The sequence below is a fragment of the Balaenoptera physalus genome, assembly GCF_965194825.1.
Source record: "Balaenoptera physalus genome assembly, chromosome: 4".
Lineage (NCBI taxonomy): Eukaryota > Metazoa > Chordata > Mammalia > Artiodactyla > Balaenopteridae > Balaenoptera > Balaenoptera physalus.
In genome coordinates, this window is record NC_138891.1 from 122980972 (window position 1) to 123007461 (window position 26490).

The 26490-nt window shown below is 39.0% G+C and overlaps 1 protein-coding gene across 3 annotated transcripts in view; it reads left to right on the plus strand.

The window, feature by feature from the left end:
* The first annotated feature begins 4054 nt into the window (after window positions 1-4054).
* NCAM2 (neural cell adhesion molecule 2) overlaps window positions 4055-26490 on the plus strand; it is a 491886-nt gene continuing 469450 nt past the window's right edge. For all 3 annotated transcript variants that reach the window (XM_082460389.1, XM_082460390.1, XM_082460391.1), the window contains exon 1: window positions 4055-4258. In XM_082460389.1, the coding sequence (XP_082316515.1) occupies window positions 4204-4258 (55 nt within the window). In that variant the 5' untranslated portion in view covers window positions 4055-4203. The remainder of the gene's footprint in view (window positions 4259-26490) is intronic.

Sequence of the window (26490 nt, forward strand, 5' to 3'; positions counted from 1 at the left end):
AATGGCTAAGCAAGTAAAACATTTACGAAGGAAGGCTTTAAAATCTAAATTCTGCCACTTGCTTTAGCTACTGTCAGAGGCTCACAAACAGCCTGGTAAAACATCTAAAGTGTTGTACCAAGAAAGTTGAAATTATTTTCAAAGACATGATCATTAGAAAAAATGGCATTAATGGAGAAGGAAAGGCAGTGGTGGGATCACCTATTTATAGAGGTTTCAGGCTCTCTGCCTATATATACAGTGGATATTTTTCTTCCTTTGTGGTAATAAAAAAGTCAAAACAGGCAATTTTCTAGACAAGTCAATGAATAGGTATAATGATTTGTGACATTTTAAAAATATAAATGAACACACAGACTGTCCCATTTCCTAATAGTACGATCTTCACACACATGAATTCTGTCAACAGAGAGACTAAAAAAAAAAATAACATCAGAAACACAAAAAATAAAAATAATGCTTAAATCCTGTCCACAACACACCATGGATCTTTAGGATCTATGTGTGTATTGTATACCTGCATGCTTTTTACAAGAGCTAATTGCAGATGAAGGAGGCAAAATCTCTCTGAGAAGATAATTTCCACACATAATGCTCCTTATCATTTTCTATCTCTCTGCTACTCCTTTGTGTTCACTTTATTGATTCTTTCCAAACAAATTTATCTGCTTTCATTTAATCATGCATCCAGTCCTGTTGGTAGTTCCTACTACTCAGCTTTTTGTAGATTCCTGGGTTCTATTCAACTTTCTCTTATTTTTATAAATGAAAAAAACTAAAGCTCCAACTAAGCCTCTTGAAACACTTCCCCAGGTAGATGGAAACTATGATAATTTGTCTTAAATGTAAATTATGAATCACATACATGAGGGAGGATGTATTTCTATACCTTTTACATCCTACCCAGTGCACATAGCTTAGTCATGTTCAGAGATTTGGCACCTTTGTTAATAGTACTCAACGTCTGCACAATGGGAGGGAAGCGTGACTTTGGAGTGCGGAGGGGAACCATGGGCAAAGGCGATTTGTCTACGTGTTATCCTCAAATCATCAATCTGCTATGAAGTGGAATTGACCAAGGCAAATGTCAGGCTGTAGCTCACTTCATCATTGCAATGTGGAATGAATGGGCTTCTGATGGAGCCCTGAAGAGGCATGTCTCCCTTCTAAGAAGCAGTTTAGGCAAGTGAGGGAAGGCTTTCTCTGAATATGTGTCACCCTGCTATTGAAACCTCACAGAAACAGAAACTCAGGCTAACTATGGAGTAACCCCAGGAGAGCCTCTGTTGATAAACTTCCTGTGGGTTACAATCCACAATCAGTCCTTAACCCTGGGGGATGCGGACAGCCATTCTGGCTCTTCTTGATCATGTACACGTGGACTTATGTTGTGAGAGGTGGTAAATAATAATTTTGTGGGGTTTTTTTGGCAAAATATGGTCCTAGACACCTTTTCCAACTCCATCCAACCTCTGTATTTTACACTCTGTACTTTTTTCAAATTAGACTTCTCTCTATTCTCCACACAAGCTGTGTGCTTTCATGCCCCCAGGTTTTGCTTAAGCTCCTCTCTGTTTTGCCCATGTCTCTACCTATCTAATTTCTCCACTTTCTTTAAAGCTTCCTGAAGCCTTTCTTAATCCCCTATTCGGAAATGATCCCTTCTTCTTATGTCACAATAGCTGTTGGTTTTCACTTTTCTTCTGACATTTTTACAGCCTGATTTATATCATCAAATGTGTTTAGGCCTGATCTCTTCAACAATACTATTAGCAATTTGAGGGCAGCATCTGTAGCTCTATTACCTTTGTATCCTCCTGAGTGCCAATGCTGTGTTCCTTCATTGTTTCCATACACACAAGATCTCTCTCTCTCTCTCTCTGTTGCACACACACACACACACACACACACACAGAGTTTGTACAGAGTCTTATGCTATTGCTACCCTTATTCCTCCCTCCATCCCACCCTAAGAGGACTTAATGTCGAAATTACCTTAGAGGGTACAAGTCAAATTCTCCTCTGGCATAGTTCAACCCTTTGCCTGAGATAAAAATAATTTGACGAAGAGGAAAATCCAATTGCAAAGAGTACCAGACTCTGTGTGTGTGTGTGTGTGTGTAGCACTTTTTGATTCCCTAGGGAAATCAAGAACTGGTGAAATAAAGGAGTCATCTGTCTTTCACACCTATAAATGTGCTGTTTCCACCCTTTTCTGCAAAGAATTGACTGTGAGCTTCCTCAAGTACAGTTGGCACTTCCCAGAATGAGGAAAAAGTCTGGGGAGGGAGCCTGGGCAAAAGAAGTTCCTAAATATATTGTCCTAAATATACCACTAACAAAGAAGAGGTTCTCAAGCTGTGAGATGTTGAGAGGGCCATGGGTTAGAGTCAGCCTCGGTCTGTTGTGGAGAGGAGTCTTTGACCCTCCTCCACCCTTCGCAGTAACCCCAATCCTAGGATGCCAAGTAAGTGAATCTTCCGTGTGAAGATGGTGTTATAGTGTTCTGCCTGGGGAACACCGATGGCAGACAAGATCTCTCCTATCTATGTTAGCTTGTTTCCACTCTTACCCCTTGCCTTTCCGGAAGCAATGGCACCTCCATTTCAGCATCGTGAGGGTAGAGGTTGGGGGCTGGATTCTGAGCTCTACAATATTCCTAACCCCTTCTACTTCTGTGTCCTCGCTGATAAAGAAACAGCCAAGGGCCTCGCTGGGTCAGGGGTGAGGCAATTGAGCACCGTAATGTACAGACGAAAGGATCCATTGACAGTTCCAGCCGGTTGCTCTGACCCAGGCCGACCGACAAGGGCCCTGGGGCCAAGTATTCTGCCTCTTGCACACTCTTGCCGCATGTCTGACATCAAACTGACACACCTTTTCCTACCTTTCCAGGAGAAAGAAGGATATATCCCAACCTTCAGAAGAGGAGAGTTAGCAGTGGACGCTTGCCACGGCTCCATCCCTTCAATTTACAGGCGGGCACACGCAGGTGTGCGTATGGGTAGGAGGTGACATGGAGCAGGATCTCCGCGCAACTCATCTTTGTATGTTTCCAAGACCTCCCGCATCTCAACCCTCGCGGGGACCATGCCAGCGCTGTGAGCTGGGGGCCGAGGGCAGAGCCCACCGAGTGTGTCTAGGGGAGACTTTGGACTTCTGCAAGGACGCAGTAAACGCTGACAGCCGAGTTGAACGCAGCCCCTCTAATATCTCATCCCCTCCTCAATCTCTCTCCCTTAAGGTATCTGCTGTCAGCAGCAGTGGGTCGACGTGGATAAGAAACACCGTGCACATCTTTCCGCCTACTCCCTAGAGCACGAGGAGGCAGGCGGTGTAGACACCAGAGGGCGTCTGCTTTCCCTCTGCCAGGGCAGAGTGGAAAGCGTGAGAAGCGGGCAGCCTGCTGAAGGTTTGAGCGAGAGGGAGGGCCTGGAAGAGGGAGGACCCCCCCGCCCCACACCCTTGGAGAAATGAGAGCTGCAGAATACACCGTCCGCCCCCAGATGTCCCGCTCCAGCTAAGCCCGGGCGCGCTTGGAGCGCGGGGCCGGGCGACCGCCTGCACCATCAACACCAATTAACGCAGTCCGCTTTCGCGAACTGGCCCGCAGCTGTGCAGGAGCTCCAGGCTGCCCTCCCTCCTCGGCCCAGGGCCGTCCGTCAACGTGCGATCGCCGTCAGGCTGAGCGTGCGGCCGCCACTCGTGGACGTGCTCGTGCCAGTTGGATCGCGGCGACCGCTGTAGCTGGAGGCACAGGGAACCGAACTCGCGCCTCCGAGCTCGACTGCGGACGAACCCTGGAGCCGCGCGCCTCCCGGCAAGCGGTCGCCGTGAGGCGCGGAGGGATACGCCTCGGCAGCGCTTCCCCTCCCCTCCCCTCTCCGCGCCCCCGCCCCCGCCTCCCTCCCAGCCCGGCTGTGCTGCCGCCGCGGCGGCCGCTGCTGTTGCTGCCGCCGCCGCCGCCGCCGCCGCCGCCGCCGCCGCCGCTGCCGCCTGGATATAGTGCGGCAAGGAGCGGAGCTCGCAGTCACTTTGCAAGGAGGAGCGCGCGGGCTGCGGACGGCTGGGGCACCCCGGGAGCGGCGGCGGCTCTAGCAGAGGCGGCCGTGACAGCGAGAGGCGGCCGTGACAGCGGAAGGTTCTCTCTCCGGGACTGGACGTAATAACTTTGGAACTGTCCACCAGTGTCACGTCCTGAACATGAGCCTCCTTCTCTCCTTCTACCTGCTCGGGTTGCTTGTCAGTAGCGGGCAAGGTAGGAGTGTGGCGCTTTATTGCATTTACTTTCCCTCCCCCTTCTATCCAACCAAGAGAGGCAGAAGGAGGCACAGGAAGAATTAAATGACGGAACTAAAGTTATAGTTATTGGTGGTGTGTTGTTGTTGTTATTTTCCCTCTTTCTTTTAGCTGCGGCTAAAAATTGTGTCTGTTCTGTGGAGACCCTTAAATAAGAGAATATACAGAACGGGAGATGGGCATTAGTGAGCAGGAGATTGAGGCAAACTGCATCTTTTTCTGGGATCTTGGCTTTCTCCGATCTTCATTATCAAAAATTGGATGGGTATGCTGGTGTGTGTTAACAGTTAAATATCTGAGGTTGCGAAAAGAAAGGGAGCGATGATGCTTTTAAGAAGCAGCAAAAACTATCAGCATTAAACTCGTTGTGGAATATCTCTGTTGTGTGCAGGAAATTCAATTCTTAGAGACTTTTTTTTTTTCTTCTTCTCTTTCCCAAGACCCCAGTTCCTGACGGAAGTGAACGATGATGGTTTATTTCTGTTGAGAACTAAGAGAGGGGCCATGGATATTGTGTGTAAGAAAGCAAATGGATAAAACTAGGGATGTGTTGCAGTCATTCATTTTCAGGGTGCCCCCCCCCCACTTCGTTAATACAGGAAGGTTGAAAATTTTTATACCATCAGGTTGTAATTACACCTGTAAGGGATGTTTTAGCTTGTGGGGAACTGGTGGGGTTTTTAATCTATTAAGAAAAAAAAAAAAAGAAATGAAATGAATAGCTTACTAGAATAACCTGAGAGAGAATCTGGGGAAGCTACCTCTGTTTATGTTTATAGAGATAGATGTGAATTTATCTTGCTTTGTTTAATTTACATTCACGTAAAATATATTTATAATAAATGGAGGCATTTACAACTGTCCAGACAAGTTTGGACATTTAATTGGAGACACAAAATGCTAAAACATGCATTGGTGGAAGTCTTCAAAGAAAAAGAATATAGCAGTAATTTTGTGATGTGTAATAATCGCAGAGAATGTTATATTATTAGTGTAGCATGAAATTGTTTTTTTGAGAAAAAAGAAATTACAGCACAAGTTAAAATATCTCCATTGTATTCAAGTCTCAGCTTTTTAGCCTCTTCTGTGTTTCTCATTTAGTCCAGCAGGGGGTGGTAGAACTCCATTTTAAGCCCAGAAATGGTGGTTCGGTTCTTCCACACTCACTAGGTCCTTCTATCATTCTTCAGCAGGGCTTGACATTTTGGATATGAAGGCTTCCTTTCTCTGCCCTTCTCCTCCCTAAAGCTGTAGTGTTAGTGGCTGGTGAAACACGATTGGATGCAGATTTTATGTTCAGAAATCAGAAAGCAAACTGTATGTGGCTGTAGTTTGCAAAGTGTCTTGCTAAGATGCTCCTCATTTTCCCTTAATAAAATAGAGTATGCAAAATTTCAGTCATAGCAAAATTGCAGATATGACTATCTGAAGCTAATGTTAGCCCAGTCAGTTAAGTGAATCATTATTACCACAAAGATCAACCTACACTTTATGCCCTACAGATATACTGCTTTAATTTTTGGAGAGCTGCTGTTGGTTTAACTGTTCATTTATAATATAGACAGGCATTTCTGAATACTGAGAAGCAGTCCCTGAAAATTGCAGTTGAAATACCACTGCAATTAACCAAGTGTAGATAGTGTGGAGCAAGATGGGGCATAAAAGGAAGCAAGTTTATACAGACAGGATTACACTGTGACTGGTTTGGAGAAGAAAAATGTCTCAGTTGTGGAGTCTGTGAATTTGCCATCGTAGACATTAAGTGTGTTGGAATTTGGGGGATAAAAAAGAAATCCAGGAACGTTTAAATAGTACACACGGACACATATAATTTGGGTCTTTATATGTAACACATCTGAAATTGCAATTCACCTAATTTATAATTCAGAATGCAGGGTGATTATAAAGCAAGGCTCTAAGACTGAAGCATGCCTGAAGGGGAGCCCATATTCACTGTAATGAAACAGGGAAGGAGGGGAGCATCGTTCGGAAGATCTATCTAGCACAATTTAAAAATGCATGGCACTCACAGAGGCATAGATGCATGCATAGCAGAGAGCCATAGCTTTTGTGAAACAGAACATGTGGTGCTTCTGTGCCGTGTGTCCCAATGAAGTCAGAGATGCTTGGAAACAGCAATTCTGATCCTGGAGTCCAATCCCTCTTGCTAGTGTTTTGTTCTCCAATTAAGGATGCAGCAGCAAGTATCAGAAATACCACTGGGAGCAGTTTGAAAAAATGCATCTAGTGTAACTCATAATTTTGTTGATTCTTTTATAAATGGGGCCATGGAAAAGCCGCCAGTCAGTGATCCCTGAGCTTGCCTTAGAAATACTAAAATCCCAGCTTGCTGATTTATGTTTCCAACAATATCCTTGCAGGGGATTTTATGAAGCATGATTGAAGCTATTGCTTTGGAAAGTGGTATGCATTTAGACTGGGGCAAGGCAACGATGATGTATTCCCTTTTAAGTAGTCAAAACGTTTTGAACTGCAGCAGTCGAATAGAAGAAAATGACAGAAGTGAAAAACTGACTAACTTAAGTGGATGCCAATACCATAATTAGCTAACAAGGCCTAACAGTTCTAACTTTCAACACAACGTTATTGTTCTACTGTAGTGAGAGGCTTTTTTATTGTAGCAGAAATGCTCCTTTAAAAGCCTCTCATTCTCACTGCAAGATTCATATCTAATGAAGTGAGGTTGGGATTTAATTGTCAAGTCTGCATTGCATTGTCAATGGAACGGAGATTCCAGAACTCTATAACTTTTGCAATTATTTTTCTTTTGTATTTACAACTTGGTCACAGCTTCTGTCATCATACATCTCAAGTGATAACTTGAGTCTGTGATTCACAGGGCATGTGCTGTTTGGATCTATGTAAATTCAGATTCCCAAACTGTAGTATGTATGGGTTGCTTTCCTAAACCTTTTTTAATTTTTAAAATAATTTTCTTCTTCTTTTAAAAATTACCCAAGTGTGATTAATACACGTCTATTACTGAATGTTCACATACATAAATTAGAAGCATTGTTGTATGAAATTATAAAGCAAGAACAGAGCTATTCATCTCTCTTGCAATCCAGTACAAGATACATACATAGAACACTCACCTAAGCCAAAATCATGGGGAGAAGGGGGTGAATTACCCAGTTACTTAAGCTTACAGGCATCTGCTTAAAATTACTCTTTCTGGTGAAGTGCTAGTAAGTCATTGTTTGTAAGAAAAGTGTCCCTTCTAAAAATAAAGCACAGGCGTATGGGTGTCTACCAGTTTCAGGTCTTGAGGAAGGTCTCCACAAACCTATCTTTTGTGTAGGCTGTTAAACACACACAGCCTCTCTTATCTACCCTGCTCTAATCCTTCAATGTCAGCCTCTCTTTGTAAGGTTTCTATTGAATCAACCCCATATTCATCTGCACTTAGAGAAGATAGGCTATGTCAATTAATATCGTACGATCAATAAATAACCCAGAGGATTTCCTTCCCTGCTTTATGTCAAAGGAGTTAAGTGGAGCGTTTGGTCACTTTAGTGTCCAAACTTTGGTGTCCACTTTAGTGTCTAATGCTGAATTGGAGCTCATAGAACAAGAAGAGAACTTGGTGGGTCCTGAGCGTTCATGGAGTCTTTTCAGTGACACAGGGGGCTAATGGTCTCCCGGAGGTAATGCCCTCTTAGAGAAGCAATTAATGGAACAAAAGGCCCTCATACAGTCCAAAAGAAAGTCAAACTTCATATAATCTAGTAAATAAAATCGCTTGTTTTCAAACATAGGACTAGTTTGTAATGAGACTGAGAAATGAGCTCCAGAGATTGAGGCTAGTAACCGAGCTGAACAGTATAATTTGTTTCTGCCTGTTTCCTTGGGAGGGAGCAGTGAGAATGGAAACAGGGTTGTCAATCTGAAGACCCTGGAACTAGTCCTGATGCTTCCTCTGGCTTTTGACATTTGTGAAATGATTTTAATTCTTCTGTTTTCGGGGTCGTCTCTCTCAGCAGTGAATTTTTGAGAGCATGAAGAAAGTACTTCATAAGTGGTAGAGCTAGTCTGAATTGCTTTTGCTTTTTTGGTCCAAAATAAAGATAATCCTCGAGGAGTTGGTGTATGCAAAATTAATTTAATAATTATATATTCTTATAAAGTGAAAATCATTGTTTTTCAAGTTTTACCTAGATTCTAAATTCCTTGTGCCCTTTATACTATCCCAGTTATACTGAAGGTAGGTCTATTTAACAGATTATAAATTAGTTTTAATTTTCCAAATTATATGATATGAGAACACTTTAAGATGCAAGCAGTGCTTTTATGCTTTTATTAAATGTAATATTCCTGAGCTTCATAGAGCCAAGCTATCTTTAATTGTTCAGCAAGTAAAAGTGCTTCTGTATGGTACTCTGTTGAATATTTTAATAACTTTTCACTGTTTACAATTATAATAACAGTGCTCATCTCAAATAGCTATCAACACACTTCCTAGTTTCACATATTCACTTGTGCCACTAACAATTCATCAAACATTACAAGATATTTTAGAAAGATGTAATGAAAAAAACTTGCCTGAATTTAAATAGTTAAGAGGCAGATGGGGAATTTTGAGAGTATTTATTATAAGCATAACAATCAACAGATGAGTCTTCGAAGAATTTCAGGTCAATTAATGAAAATTGTCTTGGCTGCAAACTGCAATTTGTTTTTTAAAACAAGCAGAGAAGGAGAAAGAACACTGGATTTGGAATCAGAAGACCTAGAACACTAAGGGCCTCTTGACTTTTTGAAGAAGCAACTTAGTCTCTCAGAGCCATTATTTGCTTACTTGAAAATCTGATATAAAAATATCTGGCTAGTTGACCTTGCTGTACTGCCATGTGGAGCAGTTGTGATAACACATATGTGTAGGCATCTTGTAAAATGTCAATCCTACTATGCCAGACTTTATTTATATTTTTGGTATAATATGCATACATATAAATCTGCCTCTGGCTTAAAAACATCTCATTTATTAATTAAAAAAATTATCATAAGCTGCTCTGTGATTAGAGAAAAATATTGAGGGGGCTGAGATAATCTAATTCATTGATGAGAGTGGCTCATTCATCAGACATTCATTACATGCCTGTGGTGTCTCAGACATCTTATTAGGCAGCATTCCTAGGAATGATTATATAGGTTATGTGATGAACAACTCTAGGGGGTGCTACTCATAGTCATAGTGATAGAATACATATTTATTTTCACAGTTTTCCAGCAGAGGGCAGTAAATTGTCTTGAGGAATGAGTTTCTTTTTTGTATCATGAATCCGTTCTATGGGCCAACACCAGGCTGGAATTAGTCACAGAGTGTTAGGATGGCATACAGTTAGGATAACTGACTTACTAAAGGTCAAATAGAAAAGTAAAAGGGTTAATAACTAGAGTTATGGTGTCTAAATTCTCAATTCAGTTCTCTGAACACTAAACTTGCATAGATTAAAAAAATTAATCTAATGTTTCTTCAGCTCAGAGTAATGATGATAATTAAATTCTGTGCCATTTTGTCAGTTATTCAAATATCAAATACTTGTTGAGGCTATACAATGAGTATAACCTCAGCATCTTATGGCAGTACCGACCACTTGTTCAAAGTGCTTTCAACTACCTTGTAACTAAAGATCATCAAGAATCCAAAAAAGTATTTTATTTTATGGATGAAGAAATTGAGAGGAATTATCTTATTTTCCTATATCAATTATCATTAGTAGTTATCTGAAATTAGGATTAGATTTTCTCACTTCTAGTTCAATGCCTATTTTTTAATGTATTTAATGCATTTGTTTGAAAATTTTTGTTTGTGTGGAGGAGTGGTGGTGCATAGAATTCAAGGTTTATAGATGAGAAGACAAAAATACGAATTTAAAAAGCCAAATCAGCATATGAGAGATGAATAAACTGTTCAACTAAATGTTGTGAAATGACCAAATATATAATTAAGTAAAAATTAAATGGTTTAAATAAGTCCTTAGGAATTCAGCACCTAGAAAGAGCTAAAACTTGTCCAGTGTTTATTAACTGCCGGGCTCAATTGCATGCACTTCACATGTACTAACTAGCTTCATATATACAACAATCCTCTAATTATTATCATATTATATTCCCCTTTTATGCTTGAGGGCTGTGAGGCGTAGAAGTTTAAGGAACTAAGATTGCATGGCTAGGATACAAAGATTTGAACTCAGGACATGTGCAAAGATTTGCCTCTTTACCAGGACACCACCTTGTCGCTCACTGAAGCAGAGGAGGCATCAACATGGTGAGAGTAATTGGAGAAAATAATACAAGGAGAAATAAATGTGGGAGAATAAGTTTTAGGGAAAGAGGCAAATGTTCAGAGGACAGAAATAATCCAGTTTAATTAAATTAAGGGTTTGGAAGGGTGAGTTGTTGGCCTCAATATGAGAATATTGGTGGGACTAGGAGGCAGTCAGGCCTTGAGGCCAAGCTGAGGTTGACTCTTCCGTGTGGATATTTGGGACCATTGTTTGGGCAGGAAAATAACATGAGTAAAGTTTTCTTTTGCCTTTAAGTCTACTGGCCATATGTGGGATGGGCCAGAGGAAAATGAAAAAGGAATGAACGGACAAGACACATGTTTCTGTGGATGAATTCATGGATCTTAGCAACACATTGGATTTGGGAAATTGGGAGGAAGGTGGCACCTGAAGTTTTAAGCCTATTTGACAGAAAGAATGGTTATATCTTAACAAAAATAGGAAAGTAAGTAAAGAAAACTGCTGATATTAGGCAAGAGATTTGTTTTACTTCTTTGTAATTTTTAAAAATTATATGTTAAGTTGAGGAATCCATGGAATATCTAGATAGAAATGTCAGTATTAAATTGGGAAATATAAACTGCTGATCTTTGTCATTTCTTTAGACTCTTTCTCCCTTTTCATTTAACTTCTGTCTTTATCTCTTCCATCACTGTTTATAGTCTAGTCTTATTTAGCATGTCTGGAATTTTGGATAAAATCTCAGAAGCATGTGGGTCAAATTTGCTTTTCTTATATATTCTTTATTTTCTCTGCTTTATCCATAGTTTTTATTATTATTATTCTAGGGAAACAACACAAAATAAAACATGATAAAATAAGAAAAAGAAACAAAAAAGCAATTCAGAAAACTAAACTAAAACAAAAAACAAAAGAGAAATTTGGTATTGAATATATAGAGTTGAATATTTTTCTATTAGTACCCAAGGCAACTAATATTTTTGAATGTCTACTCTATGCCAGGGAGCTGTGCTGGGCATTTTCACTCATTATCTCATTTAATCCTGATAAAACCACATTTGATAGATGATGTTTTGAGATTGAAAGTGTCTGATTCGCCTAGAGCTATTACATATGTTCTGTCTGCTGACACCCAAATTTATAGCCAAGAGCATCAAATGCATTTAAGGTAAAAGGTAGTCTTTTCTGCTTCAGTGTGTGTTTCTTTGATGCATGTTAACTTATACACAATTGGTAAATAGGAGGGTGATGTACAGATTGTGTTGATCCATATATTATTTCTTCAAGTCATTAATTTTTAAGTGACCAAGAACACACTTTCTCACATTTGAAGAGAAAGCCTTAGCAATCTCTGAAGATGTTAAGAAAAATATGAAAAATCAACTCAAGTGCCTTTCTGTAGTGCAAGTATTAGTCTGTTTAGTGACTTTAAGAACCATCTTGATTTCCACTACATTACATATCTGGCAACATTGAGAGTGCATTTGGAGAAACTAGGAAATCATTTCCCCCTGTGTTAAAATGATGTGTTTGTTTACTTGTTTGTTGTCTTATTTTTAAAAGGCTATACGCTGGATCATAGTTTTCATTTTAAAGTGAATGCACTTCTGGCTTGCTACTTGAAAGAAGATCCAAAAGCTAGGTACAAATACTAGTAGAGATTTAACTGTGCTGGTGTTTTAATAAAGATTTTTATAGTGGTTGTTAGCACTTGGTTTTAAATTTCTGTAGGTTTCGAATGTTCTGACCTCCGATCCTGTCTTTTTCCATAAGCCCTGATATTTTTTACTGCACAATTTTGCAGACAACAGCATTTTTCAAGGATGCAAATATGGTGTTATAGCAGAAACGGATGTCACTGCTTGTAAAAGAAACCAATGTAATATGCCTAAGACCTATATTACAGTAGAATAGAATAGGTCCCAATTTAAGAAAATAAGCACATTGTGCTTTGTTCTAAGTACTAATGAGGGGGCTTCCGGACAGGTTTTCTATTATTGTAACTTGTCCATTCCTAACCAGTTTTCTGGTTTATGATATGAGGCTTTCTGATTATATTTAAATTTATATTTATTTATATTTATTATATTTATTGTCCCAGTTAATTTCTCTCTGATTATTATTTTCTACCAATCACAAATGTTCAATATTGCCTGAACAGAGAAGTTGCACTTTTATATTATAGCAATAACTTTGGTCACTCATGAGAGAAAAGCTATCTATTCACAGATTATGGAAAGATTAAAATATATAACATAAGGTATGTGCCACACACTTTATCAAAGCACTGATCCATGATATTTACTTGTTTCTGATTTTTTTAACTTTATTTACTTAGGTAAACCACTTACACCTTTTTCTTTTTTTGGCCACGCCACACTGCATGTGGAATCTTAGTTCGCTGACCAGGGATCGAACCCGCGCCCCCTGCAGGGGAAGCATGGAATCTTAACCACTAGACCTCCAGGGAAATCCCAGATAAACCAATTATAGCTTTCTAAAACCAACTGAAGCTAAACACATTATTTAAATCTTGTTCACTTCTTTATCATAATCTTTATCGTAGAATAACTGGCTTCACCCTACCTAGTCTACAGATGATACAATAATGCTTCATACCAGATTAAACTTTTTAATTATCAAAGAGTTAGAGTTACATTATAAAATTTAACATTTGAAAATGTATATTAGGATACACTGAGACACAGTAGTTGACAAAAACTTTTGTAGTCAACTTTAACTTACCTATTTGAAGTCCCACAATTATCCTGAAAGGTAGATACTATTCCTGATTTAGAAAAGAGGTGAATGAACCTCAAAGAGGTAAAATCACTTGCCCAGGAAGAAAGACTTAAAACATGGTAAGACCAGGACTTGATGTAAATATTTTACTCTAGATACAACACATTTTCCTGTTATAAAGTCTCTGTTTTTGTCTGAGTATGTTTTACTGATATCTATGAAGCAATTCCCAAAAATAATTTCTTAGTACAGAACATACTTTATGACACTATGCTCTTTAAAGTTACTTTTGGGCTGTGTTTATGGGACACATGCTGTTAATTTTAATTAGAGGTCTAGCTTTCAGTTGAATTATTTGGGAGTTCCTGCCTTAGGACAGTTAAGACTTCTGCCTTTTATTCATTTGCACAGTCCTGTCCTTTCAGCCTCATTGCTTGTTACTGTGCACACTGCTCTTACACCATTCCTGGAATTCCCAATTTGGTCCCTGTGTGTACTCAGCCCATGTGTTTTACACATTTCCTATCTGTCTTTGTGTGGATGATTACCGGTGACTCAGCTCAAGCATCTCATCACTGAAGACATCTTTCTTTCAGCAAATATACATTAATTGCCTACTACATACTAGTCAATGTGCAAGGCACTCTAGATCCAAACAAGGTGGTGATATATCTGATTTCTGCATGCCAAACTTCGCTGAACTCTACTGTGACCTTGCATGTGAACTTCATGAGAGCAAGAATGCCTTTCCATGTTGGCTTCCCATTAAATGCAATGTACTGGATTAGAGAGTTTACTGTAAATTCATGTGTATTCCTGGAACGTCGTAGATGCTTAGCAAATATGTGCTGAATTAATATTTAAATGTTACCCAGCAGAATTAAACTAAAATGGCTGCCTTAAAAAAATATATATATATATATATATTGATAGATAGATAGATAGATAGATAGATTTACCCTTGACTTTGGATAATGGTTTGGTTTGTTGGGAAGTATTAATGTTGTTCCAGTATTTACTTCAAACATTTGTTTATATCACTGCCATGCACTTGATAGGCTTTCAGTAAATACATGAATATCAATAATCAGGTCATAGTGATTATTTAATTCAGGAGGAATGGCAAAGATGAGCTGCCTTATTCCTGATCCTATCTCCTACACTGAAAATTAATTAGACTGGGAATAAAGCAGACTTTTAAATCTTGCTATAAGATTTGTTCTTCTGAAGCCTTATCTGAGGGATAGGACATGGTTATCTAGTTGGAGTTTTAAAGTCTTCAGTATACAGAAATAAATGAGGGAGATATGTTGATAATGATATAATTAAACAGATTAGATATTGTCAATAGTAAATGTCTGATATGTCAGTAGAGCAAGTATTTAAAGTCCTGAAAATCAAGATAATCCCCTGGGGTTAATTAAAAGTTGATTATTCAATCAATGATTATTGGAAGCCGATTCTAAACTGTATGTATAGGAAGAGAAGTAAGAGAAGAGTTATTTTTACCTTATTGTTTCATAAGCACTTGGATTTTTTTTCTCTTTTTTAAATGAAATCCAGTTTAACCTCAAACAGTTTTCTCTTGTCTGGTAGCCATGTTTTGTCATGATTTTATGATGTTCTCTAGATCTGACCTCAGTGATAAATAAAAACATTTAAATTGATGGGACAGAATACATTTTCAAATACTCCAGAATATCTTTATCACCTACTTATTTGTCTGCCTACCATTTACCCACTAATGTTACCATTATTGTGTATCCCTCTAACTTGAAACAGTTTGCAATTAAAGATATTACTATTGCTTATAATTCACTTATTTTTACTTTTCTTTCTCCCTCAAATTTCACATGATTGATAATCACTTTAATTGGTTAACTCCATGAGTCATTTTATTTCAAAGCCCCCCCCCCCCCCGTAAGCCCCATGCTAATGCATTTTATCTTTGTGGAGATTGCATGTGGTCTGCAATTTAGAAAGAAAACTCAACATCGGTTATTAAATGATATTATGCCATCCTCAATGCTTTTGTGAAAACGTGCTTAGCCACATCCAAAATGGATATGAAATATTCAACTTTAGTATTCTCATGATATTAAAATAACGCTTCTTAGTACAGAATTCTGAACAATTATGAAATACCCTAATTTGCTAATGTATTTTCTCTTTCAAGTCATTGGTCTATTTCTATTGTAATGAAACAGTTTGTTAAAAATACCCTCCTTCCCCCACTGCGCATTAATACACAGTTTGTTTGATGAATGGTGACTTCTTTAAGCAGAATGTATTTCCTTCTTGCTAGGAAAATCAAAAGGTTAAACTTATAGGCTGCGGTGGAGAAGAGGAATTATCTAGCAGTTAACTTTCACTTGTCTCTTCCTGTTTGGCCGCCTCTCACTCCCATACCTCATTTAAAAGTCTCAATATCTTAGGTTATTTGCATGAATATGGATGTGTGATGGGAGAAGTGAAGTTGTCCTAAGAAGTGTCTTTTACTGATTGTGGTTCCAGAATATATTCTAACCACTGAGCAGAAATGCATGCAGGGAGCTTTGACTAAGAAGGGAAGTAAATACTAATAGTACAGATCAATCACTGTTTTGTTTCAAGGAGGATAATTCATCAGCTAAAAGGGAATGGGGAAGTGGGTGGTAAGGTGAGAATTTGAAGAGCTGGGATAAAGTCTGACATAGGTATATGCATACAATGGGAGAAGGAGATACCCAACAAAAGGATTACAGGCCAGCTTATTTCCTCAGCAGTGTCTATTTGTAAGTATTTGATGAATTAATTGGATGAAGGAAGTGTCAATGATAGCCAAATCCAGACTCTAGTTAATGTGATAAGGACAGATTTTAATCAGTAATATACTATATTGGGAAGAGTGTATTACTGTACTCAAAAGGATAAAGAGCCCAGTGTGAACTAAACTCAACTTTGATCTGTATAGAGGTAACTGGGAGTTTTAAAGGGAGAATGAGGAATAAGAGAGAGAGTAGGGAGGGGAGTGAATGGGGAGCTCCATAGAGGCAGGGAAGTGAAAAATTGCAAACACCCAGAAAGAGGGAGGGTGGTCCCTATTTGTTAACTGGTTCTTATCAAAGTTAGGCTCCCACCCTCCTACAGGGACTAAGAGACAGGGGTCCTATCTTCAGGTGATGGCTGGGACAAACAGTAAAGTCTTTTGGTAGGCCTGAGTTTGCTCAGGTGGGCACTTTAAGGGCGATGAGAGACATCCTTGGGATGTGGCCTTGAGTTGTTCAAAATTGTGTTAGCCTTTTGTTCAAGTCTTTATAGGCCGAGATGCAGCCTAATTGAGCAGAGGTCTCAGTGGATCCTGGCTAGAGTTTGGTCAAGGAGAGAATCTCAGAAGAAGATCTGTTAGTCACCCTGCAGGGTACATTCATATGAGTTACCACATTTTTATATTCAAAACATATCTAGGAGTTCTGAAAGAGGGAATTGAATTTCATAAAAGCGAAGTAGCATCTAATAAGTACAGGATTTCAAATTCAAATTCAGTTAATATTTGATTCTAAAACTTTACAAAACTTTACTCATTCCACTGACTGAAACGTGGTTCCTTTGAAGTAGCAAGGAATTGCTAAAGGGAGAAAGAAAGCACTAGGAGTAGCTCTAGTTTCAGGTTTTTACCATTCTTTCTGGCCATTTCTTTTGAATGGCTAAACTCTAGGTGAGGAACGACCAATTAGTAAACAAGTAAATCTTTTACTGGCCTAAAAGATTAATGAGCATGGAGAACCAACAGGATTTAGAGATATTGGGGTCTGGGTGGTTGCAAGGTGGGGCAGTTCAAGTTAATATAATTCATTAAGGGCTATATGACATTAATGTTTAAATATCACCTATATTTTTAAAAGGCTTCTCTTATTGTGAAACACTATAATTATTAATAATTGAGTAAGTCATCAATTTGTGGTTGACTTATTGAATACTTTCATAATGAAAATACATGAGTTTAGGATGCTTTTAGAGGCAAAGAAGAGAAGAACACATTCAAAGTGGCTTAAAAATAAACATCTGTTAAAGCATGTCAGAAGCTATTTGGAGGTACATTTGGATTTCATGTTTCTCCTCAGTTTTGGCTGTTTTTCCCTGACTTCCTAGAAGAAACATGGCTGCACCAGTTTTATATGTCACATTCTTAGCCAATGAACTCTGAAACTAGGAAAGAAAAATAAATACTTATTTGAGTAGCCTAATTTTACTAGTAAAGGAAAAACCCCCATGTGTCATTCAGCAGACTTCCCTCAATTCTCATTGGCTAGAATTGTTTTAAATGAGCTCCCCTAGACCAATCAGTGGGAAGGAGAATGACATAACCATAGTTTCCCTTGACTAATCAACTCCTTTCTGTTGCTGAAGGGGAGATCTGAAAAATGAGGGAGGGGGCAGGGAGACGTTCAAGATGGCAGAGGAGTAAGACATGGAAATCACCTTCCTCCCCACAAATACATCAGAAATACATCTACATGTGGAACAACTCCTACAGAATACCTACTGAACGCTGGCAGACCTCAGACTTCCCAAAAGGCAAGAAACTCCCCCACATACCTGGGTAGGGTAAAAGAAAAAACAGAAACAAAAGAGTAGGGACGAGACCTGCACCTCTGGGAGGGAGCTGTGTAGGAGGAAAAGTTTCCACACACTAGGAAGCCCCTTCACTGGCGGGGACAGGGGATGGTGGGGGGACAGGGTGGGGGCTTCAGAGCCACGGAGGAGAGCGCAGCAACAGGGGTGCAGAGGGCAAAGCAGAGAGATTCCCGCACAGAGGATCGGTGCCAACCAGCACTCACCAGCCCAAGAGGCTTGTCTGCTCACCCGCCAGGGCGGGCGGGGGCTGGGAGCTGAGGCTCAGGCTTTGGAGGTCGGATCCCAGGGAGAGGACTGGGGTTGGCGGCGTGAACACAGCCTGAAGGGGGCTAGTGCGCCATGGCAAACCGGGAGGGAGTCCGGGAAAAAGTCTGGACCTGCCTAAAGGCAAGAGCCCATTGTCTCGGGACACATGAGGAGAGGGGATTCAGAGCACCGCCTAAATGACCTTCAGACATGGGCGTGAGCTGTGACTATCAGCGCAGACACCAGAGATGGGCATGAGACGCTAAGGCTGCTGTTGCCGCCACCAAGAAGCCTGTGTGCGAGCACAGGTCACTCTCCACACCTCCCCTCCCGGGAGCCTGTGCAGCCCGCCACTGCCAGGGTCCCGTGATCCAGGAACAACTTCCCCGGGAGAACACACTGCATGCCTCAGGCTGGTGCAACGTCACACTGGCCTCTACTGCTGCAGGCTCGCCCCGCATTCTGTACCCCTCCCTCCCCCCAGCCTGAGTGAGCCAGAGCCCCCTAATCAGCTGTTAATTTAACCCTGTCACTGCCTGGGCAGGGAACAGATGCCCTCAGGCAACCTACATGCAGAGGGGTGCCAATACAAAGCTGAACCCCAGGAGCTGTGTGAAAAAGAAGAGAAAGGGAAATTTCTCCTAGCAGCCTGAGGAACAGTGGATTAAACCTCCAAAATCAACTTGATGTACCCTGCATCTGTGGAATACCTGAATAGACAAGAAATCAACCCAAAATTGAGGCAGCGGACTTTGGGAGCAACTGTAGACTTGGGGTTTGCTGTATGCAACTGACTGGTTTCTGGTTTTATGTTTATCTTAGTTTAGTATTTAGAGTTTATGATCATTAGTAGATTTGTTTATTGATTTGGTTGCTCTCTTCCTTTTTTTTTTTAAATATATAGATATATACTTTTTTTTCCTTTTTCTCTTTTTGTGAGTGTATATGTGTATGCTTCTTTGTGTGATTTTGTCTCTGTGGCTTTGCTTTTACCATTTGTCCTAGGGTTCTGTCTGTCCTTTTTTTTTTTTTAGTATAGTTTTTAGCGCTTGTTATCATTGGTGGATTTGTTTTTTGGTCTGGTTGCTCTCTTCTTTCTTTTTTTTTTCTTTTTTAAATTTCTTTTTATTTTTTTATTTTTAATACTTTAAAAAAATTTTTATTTTAATAACTTTATTTCTTTTTATTTTATTTTTTTTGTTCTTTCTTTCTTTTTTTCTCCCTCTTCTTCTGAGCTGTGTGGATAACAGGGTCTTGGTGCTCCAGCTGGGTGTCAGGCCTATGCCTCTGAAGGGGAGAGCCAAGTTCAGGACATTGGTCCACCAGAGACCTCCGGCTCCACGTAATATCAAACAGTGAAAGCTCTCCCAGAGATCTCCCTCTCAACGGTAAGACCCCCCACTCCACTCAATGACCAGCAAGCTACAGTGCTGGACACCCTGTGCAAAACAACTAGCAAGACAGGAACACAAACCCACCCATAAACAGAGTGGCTGCCTAAAATCATAATAAGGTCACAGACACCCCAAAACACACCACCTGACACGGTCCTGCCCACCAGAAAGACAAGATCCAGCCTCATCCACCAGAACACAGGCACTAGTCCCCTCCACCAGGAAGCCTACACAACCCACTGAACCGACCTTAGCCATTGGGGGCAAACACCAAAAACAATGGGAACTACGAACCTGCAGCCTGTGAAAAGGAGACCCCAAGCACAGTGAGTTAAGCAAAGTGAGAAGACAGAGAAACACACAGCAGATGAAGGAGCAAAGTAAGAACCCACCAGACCAAACAAATGAAGATGAAATAGGCAGTCTACCTGAAGAAGAATTCAGAGTAATGATAGTAAAGATGATCCAAAATCTTGGAACTAGAATGGAGAAAATACAAGAAATGTTTAAAAAGGACCTAGAAGAACTAAAGAGCAAACAAACAATAATGAACAACACAATAAATGAAATTTAAAAGTCTCTACAAGGAATCAATAGCAGAATAACTGAGGCAGAAAAACGGATAAGTGACCTGGAAGATAAAATAGTGAAAATAACTACTGTAGAACAGAATAAAGAAAAAAGAATGAAAAGAATTGAGGACAGTCTTAGAAACTTCTGGGACAACATTAAACACATGAACATTTGAATTATAGGATACCAGAAGAAGAAGAGAAAAAGAAAGGGAATGAGAAAATATCTGAAGAGATTATAGTTGAAAACTTCCCTAATATGGGAAAGGAAATAGTCAATCAAGTCCAGGAAGAACAGAGAGTCCCATACAGGATAAATCCAAGTAGAAACATGCCAAGACATATATTAATCAAACTATCAAAAATTAAATACAAAGAAAAAATATTAAAAGTAGCAAGGGAAAAGCAACAAATCACATACAAAGGAATCCCCATAAGGTTAACAGGTGATCTTTCAGCAGAAACTCTGTAAGCCAGAAGGGAGGGCGGGACATATTTAAAGTGATGAAAGGGAAAAACATACAACCAAGATTACTCCACCCAGCAAGGATCTCATTCAGATTCGACAGAGAAAATAAAACCTTTACAGACAAGCAAATGCTAAGAGAATTCAGCACCACCAAACCAGCTTTACAACAAATGCTAAAGGAACTTCCCTAGGCAGGAAACACAAGAGAAGGAACACACCTACAGAAAAAACCCAAAGCAATAAAGAAAATGGTAATAGGAACATACATATCGATAATTACCTTAAATGTAAATGGATTAAATGCTCCAACGAACAGACATAGACTGTCTGAATGGGTTCAAAAACAAGACCCTTATATATGCTGTCTACAAGAGACCACTTCAGACCTAGTGACACATACAGACTGAAAGTGAGGGGATGGCAAAAGATATTCCATACAAATGGAAATCAAAAGAAAGCTGGGGTAGGAATTCTCATATCAGACAAAAGAGACTTAAAGACTATTACAGGAGACAAAGAAGGAAACTACATAATGATCAGGGATCAATCCAAGAAAAAGATATAACATATGTAAATATTTATGCACCCAACATAGGAGCACCTCAGTAGATTCGGAAAATGCTAACAGCCGTAAAAAGGGATATCGACAGTAACACAATCATGGTAGGGACCTTAACACCCCACTTTCACCAATGGACAGATCATCCAAAATGAAAATAAATAAGGAAACACAAGCTTTAAATGATACATTAAACAAGATGGACTTAATTGATATTTATATGACATTCCATCCCAAAACAACAGAATACACTTTCTTCTCAAGTGCTCATGGAACAACCTCTAGGATAGATCATATCTTGTGTCACAAATCAAGCCTTGGTAAATTTAAGAAAATTGAAATTGTATCAAGTACCTTTTCAGACCAGAATGCTGTGAGACTACATATCAATTACAAGAAAAAATTTGTAAAAAAATACAAAAACATGGAGGCTAAACAATACACTACTTAATAACCAAGAGATCATTGAAGAAATCAAAGAGGAAATCAAAAAATACCTAGAAACAAATGACAATGAAAACACGATGATGCAAAACCTATGGGATGCAGCAAAAGCAGTTCTAAGAGGGAATTTTATAGCATTACAGCCCTACCTCAAGAAACAAGAAACAACTCAAATAAACAACCTAACCTTACACCTAAAGCAATTAGAGAAAGACGAAAAAAAAAAATCCCAAAGTTAGCAGAAGGAAAGAAATCATCAGATCAGAAATAAATGAAAAAGAAATGAAGGAAACGATAGCAAAGATCTATAAAACTAAAAGCTGGTTCTTGGAGAAGATAAACAAAATTGATAAACCATTAGCCAGACTCATCAAGAAAAAAAGGGAGAAGACTCAAATCAATAGAATTAGAAATGAAAAAGGAGAAGTAACAACTGACACTGCAGAAATACAAAGGATCATGAGAGATTACTACAAGCAACTCTATGCCAATAAAATGGACAACCTGGAAGAAATGGACAAATTCTTAGGAAAGCAGAACCCTCCCAGACTGAACCAGGAAGAAAAAGAAAATATGAACAGACCAATCAAGCACTGAAATTGAGACTGTGATTAAAAATCTTCCAACAAACAAAAGCTCAGGACCAGATGGCTTCACAGGCGAATTCTATCAAACATTTAGAGAAGAGCTAACACCTATCCTTCTGAAACTCTTCCAAAATATAGCAGAAGGAGGAACACTCCCAAACTCATTCTATGAGGCCACCATCACCCTGATACCAAAACCAAAGATGTCACAAAGAAAGAAAATTACAGGCCAATCTCACTGTTGAACATAGATGCAAACATCCTCAACAAAATACTAGCAAACAGAATCCAACAGCACATTAAAAGGATCATACACCATGATCAAGTGCGGTTTATCCCGGGAATGCAAGGATTCTTTAATATATGAAATCAATCAATGTGATGCACCATATTAACAAGTTGAAGAAGAAAAACCATATGATCATCTCAACAGATGCAGAACAAGCTTTTGACAAAATTCAACACCTATTTATGATAAAAACCCTCCAGAATGTAGGCATAGAGGGAACTTACCTCAAAATAATAAAGACCATATATGACAAACCCACAGCCAACATCGTTCTCAATGGTGAAAAACTGAAAACATTTCCGCTAAGATCAGGAACAAGACAAGGGTGTCCACTCTCACCACTGTTATTCAACATAGTTTTAGAATTTTTAGCCACAGCAATCAGAGAAGAAAAAGAAATAAAAGGAATCCAAATCAGAAAAGAAAAAGTAAAGCTGTTACTCTTTGCAGATGACATGATACTACCCATAAAGAATCCTAAAGATGCTACCAGAAAACTACTAAAGCTAATCAATGAATTTGGTAAAGTAGCAGGATACAAAATGAATGCACAGAAATCTCGTGCATTCCTACATACTAATGATGAAAAATCTGAAAGAGAAATTAAGGAAACACTCCCGTTTATCATTGCAAGAAAAAGAATAAAATACCTAGGAATAAACCTACCTAAGGAGACAAAAGACCTGTATGCAGAAAACTATAAGACACTGATGAAAGAAATTAAAGATGATACAAACTGATGTAGAGATATACCATGTTCTTGGATTGGAAGAATCAGCATTGTGAAAATGACCGTACTACTCAAAGCAATCTACAGATTCAATGCAATCCCTGTCAAACTGCGAATGGCATTTTTCACGGAACTGGAGCAAAAAGATTCACAATTTGTATGGAAACACAAAAGACCCCTAACAGCCAAAGCAATCTTGAGAAAGAAAAATGGAGCTGGAGGAATCAGGCTCCCAGACTTCAGACTATACTACAAAGCTACAGTAATCAAGACAGTATGGTATTGGCACAAACAAAGAAATATAGATCATTGGAACAGGATAGAAAGCCCAGAGATAAACCCATGCACATATTGTCACTTTATTTTTGATAAAGGAGGAAAGCACATACAATGGAGAAAAGACAGCCTCGTCCATAAGTGGTGCTGGGAAAACTGGACAGCTACATGTAAAAGAATGAAATAGAACACTCCCTAACACCTTACACAAAAATAAACTCAAAATGGATTAAAGACCTAAATGTAAGGCCAGACACTATCAAACTCTTAGAGGAAAACATAGACAGAACACTCTATGACATAAATCACAGAAAGATCCTTTTTGACCTACCTCCTAGAGAAATAGAAATAAAAACAAAAATAAACAAATGGGGCGTAATGAAACAAAAGCTTTTGCACAGCAAAGGAAACCAGCAATGGAAAGGTGAAAAGACAACCCTCAGAATGGGAGAAAATATTTGCAAATGAAGCAACTGGCAAGGGATTAATCTCCAAAATTTACCAGCAGCCCATGCATTTCAATATCAAGAAAACAAACAACCCAATCCAAAAATGGGCAGAAGAGCTAATAGACGTTTCTCCAAAGAAGATACGCAGATTGCCAACAAACACATGAAAGCATGCTCAACATCACTAATTATTAGAGAAATGCAAATCAAAACTACAGTGAGGTATCAACTCACACCAGTCAGAATTGCCATCATCAAAAATTCTACAAACAATAAATGCTGGAGAGGATGTGGAGAAAAGGGAACCCTCTTGCACTCTTGGTGGGAATGTAAACTGATACAGCCACTATGGAGAACAGTATGGAGGTTCCTTAAAAAACTATAAATAGAACTACCATACCACCCAGCAATCCCAATACTGGGCATATACTCTTAGAAAACCATAATTCAAAAAGAGTCATGTACCACAATTTCATTGCAGCTCTATTTACAATAGCCAGGGCATGGAAGCCACCTAAGTGTCCATCGACAGATGAATGGTAATGAAGATGTGGCACATAGATACAATGGAAGATTACTCAGCCATAAAAATAAATGAAATTGAGTTATTTGTAGCGAGGTGGATGGACCTAGAGACTGTCATACAGAGTGAAGTAAGTCAGAAAGAGAAAAATAAATACCATATGCTACCACATATATATGGAATCAAAAAATAAAGGTTCCAAAGAACCTAGGGGCAGGACAGGAATAAAGACGCAGACCTAGAGAATAGACTTGAGGACACGGGGAGGGGGAAGGGTAAGCTGGGAGAAAGTGAGAGAGTGGCATGGACTTATATAAACTACCAAATGTAAAATAGATAGCTAGTGGGCAGCAACAGCATAGCACAGGGAGATCAGCTTGGTGTTTTGTGACCACCTAGAAGGGTGGGGTATGGAGGGTGGGAGGGAGACATATGAGGGAGGAGATATGGGGATATATGTATATATATAGGTGATTCACTTTGTTATACAGCAAAAACTAACACACCATTGTAAAGCAATTATATTCCAATAAAGAGTTAAAAATTTAAAAAAATAAAAATAAATAAAATAGAAAAAAAAAGAATGAGAGAAGGGACATAGAGTGTGGTATGTAGTCAAATGTGTCTGCCACAGGGATGTTGAAAGGGTCCTTTTTGACAAAGAATGAGAATCAATATTTACTAAGCACTTATAGTGTACCATTTTTCTGTGCTTTGTATGCGTGATCTAATTTAATTCTTCAAACTTCCTTATGAGGTTAATTCTTTTTTATAGAAGGGGATGTGCATAGATTTTGAAGAGTTTAAATGACTTGTCAAACTCACAAAGCTGCTCAGTGGCAAACCTGGCGTTGGAACCCAGTCTGGCTGGCAACAGAGTCATCTTTCCTTACCAGGTCGCCATGAAAGTGTTAATATTGTTCATCATTTTACTATTGTTAAGTTTAAGAATGGTGGGTAAGGATACTACTAACTTCCTTTGTGAACAGGCTACGTCCTGGTTAATCTGCTAAGAAAACTATTATACTTGCTCTTATTTAATATCTGTATTTACACATCTTTTACTGTCATTTAAAAATTTTACAAATAAGGTAATTAAGAGATAGAATGATAAAGCAATTTACCTGCAGTCACATGCCTGTGAAGGGGCCAGAGGGGTATTTGAAGGAAGGCTTACTTTGAATTTGAAGACCTGAGTGCCTGCCACTATACAATGGTTAAGGTATATACTTATATTATGTGAGGGGTAGGGTAATACATTTGGAATAAAACAAATTGCATACACCTAGCTAGCCCCTCAGAAATTTATAGTATAAAAGAAACTATTTTTTTTTAAGGAATATATATTTAATTCTCTTATGTTTTTCCAAACTAGACAGGAGAAGGGCATTATCAAGTTTAAGGAGGCCAAGGAAAGATATTCATTTGATTTCTGGAAGAGTTGGCTGAAAAATAGAAATGGGAACCAGGGTCTTCTTTATAGGGAGAAGTTGAAACTGTGAAAGAGGAATATTGATTTGAAATTGACTACTGAGACAGGTTAAATATTGAAATGTGTGTGATTATGTAGACTCACTAATCAGGGTACTAATCTAGTACATACCTAGAGTAAGATGTGAACTACATCAGTTCCTGACCTCTAGATGGTTTCTTCCTGAGATTACACAGTGAATTAAAAGCCAGGATAGAGACTGAGGTGCTACACAGTGAATTAAAAGGCAGGATAGAGATTGAGGTGCTTAGGGTATAAAACTGTGTGCCTGCTCTACAATTACTGTTTCTTAGATAGCCATTTTTTTCCCATACCAGGTACTCTCACCAACACTGTGTTTGTTCTGAATGGTCAAATATGTAAAGTTATATATATTTATGTGTGTAAGAGTGTATGTGTTTGTGTGTGTGTGTATACACACACATATACATATGTATATAAAAATTTTGGGAAACCATCTCATTATTCCATGCCACTTTAAAATGGTTGCTATATTTCTGTCATTACTTTCATTATTGCTGAAATTCACA